Source organism: Phaseolus vulgaris, chromosome 9, assembly GCF_000499845.2.
Source record: "Phaseolus vulgaris cultivar G19833 chromosome 9, P. vulgaris v2.0, whole genome shotgun sequence".
NCBI classification, from domain to species: Eukaryota; Viridiplantae; Streptophyta; class Magnoliopsida; order Fabales; family Fabaceae; genus Phaseolus; species Phaseolus vulgaris.
The window spans coordinates 17,117,836-17,127,315 of record NC_023751.2 but is presented as its reverse complement, the minus strand read 5'-3'; the positions used below and the strand labels follow the sequence as shown (position 1 = coordinate 17,127,315).

Sequence of the window (9,480 nt, the reverse complement as noted above, 5' to 3'; positions counted from 1 at the left end):
TCGGAGGAAGTTTCTGTCAAGTTTTGTCAGGAGCTGCTTTGTTTTTTAGATGTTTAAAAGGTATTATGCAGTTAGACTGCTCATACCTTTTTGTATAAGGGTTGAATCACCTTTAAAGTACTTTTTGTGTATATATTTTCTTGATTGCTGATAAAAAAATGATAAGTATTTAATAGAAGATATGTCATTAATCCCTATTTCAGATACTGATTAGTACAATTATAATGAAAGAAACAATAAACCATTAATTACCTAGTTCGTGAATAATCTCCCTACTTATAAAACTGCGTAATAATCTCTTAAATCTTCAATATTCATCATTTTAATCTTCTTGCTTCCTTTCCATTTCCGACAACACAATGTGTAAAGAAAACAAGTCGTGAAGAAGATTGCTGGCATGCATGGACGTGTTGTCCTCGTCTTAGATAGTTTTGAATCAGTTATTCTGTTCAAATACCCCCTCCTTCTTTGCATGGTTGTTTTGTCCGACAGATGAAACACTGGATTGAAACATCAAATAGAAACCAAACATATAAGGTTCTGACAACAAAAAACAAAACAAGAGCTGAAGTACCAAAGGTAACCAATACTTTACCAAAAGTAAATTAACCACTTGCAGCATCCTCCATATCATATCTTTGTTCGCGATTCCAACTATAATTACTATAGTCGGGCCAGTAAATTTTAATATATACCTCAAAATCAAAAGCGTACTTCAGATCGACCCACACCGTTAATTAAGCGTATGCTTTTCATCTATGGAAATTATAGAAACTGCTTAGTAGAGCGTGAAGCTGATATGACACATGATCATTCACCAAATTACATTTATCAAAACCTGTGTGTGCTTTCCACATTTGAACCTTTTCATTAGTGTTTTAAATATAATAATAGCAAGAGTTTGAAGAGTTTGTTTTCAACGGTTACAGAAATTCTTTGTCACTTTCTCAAGTGCTCTGCCAGTGAGTCGGTCAAAAAAGAGCATTTTGGTAAGAATCCGACAAAATCAGAGCCTTTTTCCAACATCTGTCCCTGTTTCCTTTCAACCGTTTGTGTTCAAACGCCAATCTCTAAGAAGTCAAGGGGCAGTTTCGTAGTTATGTCTGAACCCAGTGCCCAGTTCCAGTTCTTGCAGCATGCCATCTATTTAAGCACGCACACACCTCTCTCCCTCACGTCCAACCCATCCTCTTCAAATAGTATTTCCAAGAATACTTCATCATCTCTCTCTCTCTCTCTCTTTTCTTTACTTCCAATCCAATTCTTCTCTATCCTCAATTCATTTTGACTCCGACCACCATCGTCAGCACAAACTAAGTACTCCTCCAATTATGATAGTTAGGTACGTAATAATATCTTTTCATTATCTATGCCACTTTTACAAATTCTCTTCTAACTTCATATCCTGGTGCATGCATAATGTCCCTTAACACATGAACTGACTCACACGAAATTAATGGTAGCTAGAAGTCAAACACATCACTCATACCCAACTGCAAAAGCTGCATATATGTTTTTCATTTTTGTTACAAGAAGACATATATTCCTTTGTCTTTTTCCAAAACACACACACATAGAATAAAGAATATTTCATAATACTTTAATATATATGTTTTTCTCTCTGCCCATGATTATTTTAATTGACATACTATTGAACTTTGATCACTGATCACTAACATAATTAAAAAGTTACGTTAATCATGTATGCACTTTTACAGCTTGGGATCCGAGGAGATAAATCCAAGGCAGAAGATAGAAGACTGAATTGCTTCACAAAAAATAAAACTCAGCAGGAAGGTGTAGACATGGCCAAAGGATCTTCAAAGACAAAATCCATTACATTTATATGCCTCTTCTTGTTCATGCTCTACTTCCATTCATCCCACGGAGATCCACAAGAGGTTGAGCTTTTATTATCCTTCAAAGCTTCCATCGATGACCCGCTTCACTTTCTCTCCAACTGGGAAACTTCCTCTGCCAATATATGCAGGTGGCATGGCATCACCTGCGACAACAACGTTAACTCTTCCCACGTTAACGCTGTGGTGCTCTCGGGAAAAAACATGACTGGCGAGGTTTCCTGTATTTTTCAACTTCCATACGTCACAAAACTCGACCTTTCCAATAACCAGTTTGTTGGGGAAATTACTTTTAACTACTCTCTCAATGATCTGTCTCTACTTCGTTACCTTAACCTCAGCAGCAACAACCTCACAGGTTCTTTGCCTCAACCCTTGTTTTCCGTGCTTTTCTCAAACCTTGAAACTCTGGATCTCTCCAACAACATGTTTTCGGGGAACATACCTGACCAAATTGGATTGCTTTCCAGCCTAAGGTATCTTGATCTTGGAGGAAACGTTTTGGTAGGAAAGATTCCGAATTCCATCACCAACATGACCACTTTGCAATACCTTACGTTGGCTTCAAACCAGTTAGTGGATAAGATACCACAAGAAATTGGCCAAATGAAGAGCTTGAAGTGGATTTACTTGGGCTACAATAACCTTTCAGGTGAGATACCAAGTAGCATTGGAGAGTTACTCTCTTTGAATCATCTCGACCTTGTTTACAACAACCTCACTGGACCTATTCCTCATTCTCTCGGACACCTCACCGAGCTTCAATATCTCTTTCTCTATCAAAACAAACTGAGTGGTCCAATTCCCCAATCCATTTTCGAACTCAAAAAGCTCCTTTCACTCGATCTAAGTGATAACTCTCTTTCGGGTTTGATTTCTGAGCGTGTGGTTCAGCTCCAGAGACTGGAGATTCTCCACCTTTTCTCAAACAACTTCACTGGGAAGATTCCAAAGGGTGTTGCATCTTTGCCTCGGCTCCAGGTTCTTCAGCTATGGTCAAATGGATTAACAGGTGAGATTCCTGAAGAGCTAGGAAAACATAGCAACCTCACTGTGTTAGACCTCTCCACCAACAACCTCGCAGGGAAGATTCCAGATAACATATGCCACTCAGGTACTCTTTTCAAGCTGATCCTCTTCTCCAACTATTTCGAAGGAGAAATCCCAAAGAGCTTAACCTCTTGCAGAAGCCTTCGCCGAGTTAGACTCCAAGACAACAAGTTCTCGGGGAAATTACCATCGGAGTTAACCACACTGCCTCAGGTATACTTCTTGGATATCTCTGGAAACCAACTTTCAGGAAGGATCGATGACCGAAAATGGGACATGCCGTCGCTTCAAATGCTCAGTTTGGCCAACAACAACTTCTCAGGAGAAATCCCTAGCTCTTTCGGGACACAAATTATCGAGGACTTGGACTTATCAAACAACCAATTCTCAGGTTCTATTCCACTAGGTTATAAAAGCCTGTCAGAGCTGGTGGAATTGAAGCTCAGCTATAACAAACTCTTTGGTAACATCCCAGAAGAAATTTGCTCGTGCAAGAAGCTCGTGGCCTTATATTTGAATCACAACCAGCTCAATGGTGAAATTCCGATGAAATTCTCCGAGATGCCGGTTCTGGGCCTTCTTGACCTGTCAGAAAACCAACTCTCCGGCGAGATTCCACAGGATTTGGGAAGCACCGAGTCTCTCGTTCAGATCAACATTTCGCACAATCATTTTCGTGGAAGTTTACCTTCTACCGAGGCTTTCCTCGCCATCAACGCTAGTGCAGTCACCGGCAACAACCTTTGTGACCGTGATGGTGACTCTTCAAGCGGGTTGCCACTGTGTAAAAGCAACAACCAGAACCCAACTTGGCTCCTCATCATGCTGTGTTTTCTACTAGCATTGGTTGCGTTCGCAGCAGCTTCTTTACTCGTCTTTTATATTCATAAGAGAAAGAGCTTCTCGGAAGTGCGAAAAGTGGAAAACGAAGACGGAACCTGGGAAGTGCAGTTTTTTTATTCCAAAGCAGCGAGGTTGATGAAGGTAGATCATGTTTTGTCTGCGGTTAAAGAGGGAACAGTTGTCTCCAAAGGAAGGAACTGGGTTTCCTACGAGGGGAAGTGCATGGAGAATGACATGCAGTTCATGGTGATAGAAATCAGTGACTTGAATTCTCTTTCGATGAGTACGTGGGAAGAGACAGTGAAAGTTGGAAAGGTTCATCACCCCAATATCTTCAATCTTATTGGGACGTGTAGGTGTGGGAAGAAAGGGTACTTGGTGTACGAACACGAGGAGGGTAAGAAACTAAGCCAAATTGTGAACAGTCTGAATTGGAAACAACGATGCAAAATTGCTGTTGGCGTTGCAAAAGCGATTAAATTCCTTCATTCTCGAGCTTCATCCATTGTTTTGGTGGGAGAGGTTGCACGGGAGATAGTTAGTATCGACAGCAAAGGTGTCCCTCGCCTTAAGGTCACTCCTCCCATACTGACATGCTTGGATGTCAAGGGCATCACTTCTTCACCCTACCTTGCCCAAGGTACTAAACTAAATCACTGTTTTACAGCTTACTAATATTGCTTATATACATACCATATGATCTTTCCACACAGCTAAAACATGTTGCCATGATGGTCACATATTCATATATAGGATTATAGGCTTTCATGATAATATCCACAATGTCTTATGTTGTGCCATACGTACTAAATAACATAAGTTAATGTTTCTTGTTGGATCCGTGTGAGTATGATACTTGATTCTACATTTTCAGAGGCAAGAGAGAGGAAAAATGTGACAGAGAAGAGTGAGATATATGGGGTGGGAGTTATGCTGATTGAACTATTGACGGGAAGGAACGCCATAGACATAGAAACAGGCAATGGCATGCACAAGAGTATTGTGGAGTGGGCCCGTTATTGTTACTCTGACTGTCATCTTGACACGTGGATCGATCCTGTGATGAAAGGTGGAGATGCATCGAGCTATCAGAACGACATGGTTGAGATGATGAATCTGGCACTGCAATGTACCACAACTGATCCCACTGCAAGGCCATGCGCTAGAGATGTACTCAAAGCCCTAGAGAGTTTTCACAGAACTACTTTTTGCTGAGTTTCAGCACTCAAACCTCAACTCTGTGATTTTCCATAAATCTGATGAGCATTCCGCTGACCTATATGGTTATAGATTTTATTTACTCGTTTTTTTTTTAATTTGAGTTTTCACTTTTTGCCTTTTTTGTTTTAATCCTTAATTTGTTTAAGGTTTCTAGTTTAGCGTAAGTTGTTGATGAAGGGATTGTTAGGGAAATGTTTGCTTGATATTATAAGGGCATGCTCATGACATACTGCTGATGAGTGTAAAAGTAAATGTAAATAAATTGAATGTGATTAATAAATTAATCATATGAAAGCAATGGAACATCTATATAATTTGTATTTCCTGTGTATTTAGCTATGGCCTCTGCCTTTTTCCAACAGCTGGATATCTCTTTTCTTTTTGTAGAGAGACTGTTTTCTTCCACTTTTTGTTCCCATGTGTACTCTTGTCTAACCCCATTAACTGTTTACCACCTGTTTTGCATAATAAGTATAGGTTTAGAGTCTTTTTATAAACATGTGAAAAATATATAATTATTTCTGAAGAGTATGTAAACTATAAATCTCAATAAATTAAAACCGGTTCTTAAAAGTTGAAATTTCTAAAGAACTTCAAAATTGTTTTAAAACTTAAGTCAAAATTATTTTCATATAATAAATAAAATATTACCTATGAAATAAAGTATCTTATAAAGGATTTATTGAATCCCTAATCTGTTGTGATACTAGAGGGTCTAACAATTATATGATCTGATTACATATATTGTACTTATATTCTTATATTTCGATTTTCTGATCGATAACAATAAATATATTTGAACAATAAAATACTAAGCATTGGTATAAAAGGATTTGATCATCCTCTCAAATGGATCCATTTAATTTTATTGTTATTTTTTGAAGAAAAAAATTAAGTATTGCAATTTTGTTCATGCCAGACTGTCTCATTAATGTTTTAAACGAATGTTTTGATTATAATTGTTAAACAATTTTTTTTGAATTCATACTCAAATTGTGTTTCATTAAAGAGATTTTATATCTAAAAATGAAAAGATTTAAATTTGCACAATAATTGTTTGTCCTTGTTTGACATGTATCTTTAAAAATAACATTTTCCAAAAATAATTTTTTTTAAAATCAATCTATTCCTAAACAAATCTGTTTACATAAATCTTGTGAATATCAATAAATTGTGAATATCTCTCAGTTTTTTTAAATATAAGCAATTTGAATAAATTGAAAATTCCAAGTATCCTGTTTTGTGTTTTGGCATGAGGATTATTTGGAATGAAACAATTTTCTAATTATATTTTGATTTTGTTTTTACTAACCCATATTACAAATAATTCTTAAATTACAAATACTTTGAATTAGTTTCTTAAATTTCATAACAAAAACAAATTGGAAGATTGCAATCCAAGTTTTTTTTGTTTTGACCATCTAGCAAATTCAAGGATTTTGTTATTGTTTCAGAAAAAATAAATAAATGTTTGCCTACTTAAGGGGTAGTTTAACCTTTATACACAACATTATCCAGAAACACTACAAAAATCAGTATTATCTACGAATTTTTACCCACGAATCTGAATCTGTAGCTAAATTCAGCATTATCTACGAATATTACCCACGAACAACATTACATACGGATATTACCCACAAATTCTGAATCCATAGGTAAATTCAGCATTACATATCAACTATTACCCACAGATCTCTATTACCTACCAACTATTATCCATGAATCTCTATTACCTACGAACTATCACCCACGGATCTGTATTACCAACCAACTATTATCATAAAAATTATATACATAATATTAAAAATATTATTAAAATATGAATAATTTAAAATCATAATTAATATTCATAAATAATATAAATACTATTAATAAATTTAATATTATTTAAAATATTAATAATATTAATAATATTAATAATATTAATAATATTAATAATATTAATGATATTAAATATATGAATAATGTTATTAATTTGTATTATAATATTGATAATCATACTAATAAGTATAGTAATAATCATAACATGATAATAAAACTTGACTGATGTATTGGTTAAAGCTTTTTGGGACATTTCTCAATGGACTTGGCTTTGAAGCCCACCTGCTACAGTGTAGTTCTACATTTTTTCACTACGGTTTTTCCTCAGCACAATAACGGAGGTTCTTTTAACTTTCGTTAAAATTCAAAGATTTATTGTAGAACCTCAATAAAACACTCTAAATTTCTCAAACTCCTATAAATAAATATAATTAAATCTATTTATAAATAAATAATTAAAAAATACATAGTTTTAATATATTTTATAACTAAATTCTCTAACATTTTGAAAGTGTAACTTCACATTACAAATAAGGCTTTTAAAGTTTAAAAAATTTATTTTGAAAACTCGGCAAAAAATAACTTTGTATAATAAGTATTTCAACAACTAATCTTGGATAATATGTATTTCAACAGTATTTGCATATTTTTTATGATTGATGGTACGTTGTTTATATAATTCCTAGTTTTTTTTGTTACGAGCTCATACTTCAAAAAAACCTGACTTATTTTGTTTTATCATTTGATGTACGTATATTTTATGTGCAATTTTAGTTTTAGTTATAATTTTTAATATTTAATTCTCATAATTTTAAACATTTTAAATTAAGGCTTTTATTTTAAAATGCATCTAATAATTAATTCCCTATGAAAGTGGGAGGTAATAAAGTTAATTTCTCCTTACAATATGTTCTTGCAATCTTTGGTCAAGAACACACATGACTTTGAAGTCCACATCTGCTAGATAATGCAATTATTTAGGATATATAAAGTATTGATAAACACCAATTGTTGCTGAGCTAGGTAACACTGGCTTGTGACACAAGTTAGGGCAGTAAGGTGATGAAAGAAACAATATTGAAGTAAGAAGAAGATAATGTCTTATTTAGTATTTTTTCTCCTTAGATATAATAGACATAAGTGTGGCTGAATTGTGATTCCTTGCTAGGACTGTCGTTGGCGGTCATTGCGCTGGTAACGGATAGGAGTGTGTCTACGGTGGAAGAGAGAGTGTTGTGCGGGAAGGAGGAGGAGTCGAGTAGCCATCTGTTCTTTGGTTGTTCTTTTGCTTGGCGAGTTTGGTGTTTATGTTTTAAGTGGCTAGGAATCCAGTTTGTGACTCATATTGAACCAAGGTGCAACTTTGATCAATTTAGATTGTGCTTACCTTCGAAGACGGGTCTGGTTGCTTGGAATACGATCTGGGTTGGGGTGATAAGTGAGATTTGGAGCCACAGGAATCGTATAATTTTTAATAGAGGAGTGGCAGACGAGAAAGAGGTCTTTGCGTTGGCACAGGTAAAGGCTTGGTCTTGGGTTTCAACAAATTCCCGATTAGTTTCGTTTTCTTATTCTAATTGGTGTTTGGCTCCTTTGGAGTGTACGAGGTTAGTTTCTTGAGGTTTTTTGCTTGGTTTTGTAAGGGGTAGAAGAGTTGGTCTGGTTTTTGGAAGGCGTTAGTTGGAGCTGGTTTAGCTTTTTTATGTATAAGGGTTGAACCACCCCTGAAGTGGTTCTATTTTTATTTTATTTATTTTTTATTGCCGATAAAAAAAACGGTGGAAGAGAGAAATTAGGAGGATTGTTAGAGATGGTAAAAAAACCCCGAGGAACATGTTCCTCATGGATGGTTTAAGGGACAAAATTACAACCCTGAATAAATGACTTAATTGAGATTTTAACCCTAAATAATATAAAAATAAATTCTCACTAAAACTATTTTTTCTTGTAGCGTTTTATTCATTCTAAACGTAAACATCTTATCTCTAATACTAATTTATTTTATTTTATTTTGTTAAAACGTCAACATAAAGTGTAAGATATATTTAATGTGATATTTTAAAATAATATTGTGATTAATAATTTCATTTTCAATTTTAATATAATTAAATACTTATTCTTTTATCAAAGAAGAAAGAACTACAATAAATATTAAGTATATTTTATCAATAAAAGAAAGAACTATAATATTTATATAATAAATGAAAGTAGTGAAATTTATTTATATTTTAAATATACATGTGAGTCCGAAACACAAGACTATATCTTGAAAGGGATATTGTAAGAAAAAAAGGGTTGGAACTTAATTTGAAAAATAAGGAAAACACAGTATATGCCAACCCCATATGGAAATGGAAGAAAAGAGTTTCTGATGATCACAGAAATCGGAAAGTGAATGCTCCTTTCATCTTTACAATAGAGTGGAACCCCAACAATTACACTTATTTTCTGGGACCACCATTTATTTGTTCAATACTGGTTTCATGATATCTTTTGTCCTCTTGCAGAACACTCTTTTCAAGAATTTACTACACAGTATAGAGCCGAAAAACAAACCAAAACAATTGCACTATACCAATAGGCATACAATCACGCAACTCAAAGTTGCATGCAGAAACTCAGTTTGACAGCGAAACAACCAACTCATTGAACATTTCAATACTGGCTTCAAATGCTTCACTATTCT

General features: G+C 34.6%; 1 protein-coding gene across 1 annotated transcript; it reads left to right on the top strand.

Annotated features, from left to right (window-relative positions):
- The first annotated feature begins 1,174 nt into the window (after positions 1 to 1,174).
- LOC137820786 (leucine-rich repeat receptor-like serine/threonine-protein kinase SKM1) lies at positions 1,175 to 5,304 on the top strand. The gene is made up of 3 exons (XM_068625030.1): positions 1,175 to 1,342; positions 1,719 to 4,392; positions 4,627 to 5,304. The coding sequence occupies exons 2-3, from the start codon at positions 1,806 to 1,808 to the stop codon at positions 4,965 to 4,967; spliced, it is 2,928 nt and encodes a 975-aa protein (XP_068481131.1). The 5' UTR covers positions 1,175 to 1,342; positions 1,719 to 1,805; the 3' UTR covers positions 4,968 to 5,304.
- The last annotated feature ends 4,176 nt before the right edge of the window (positions 5,305 to 9,480 follow it).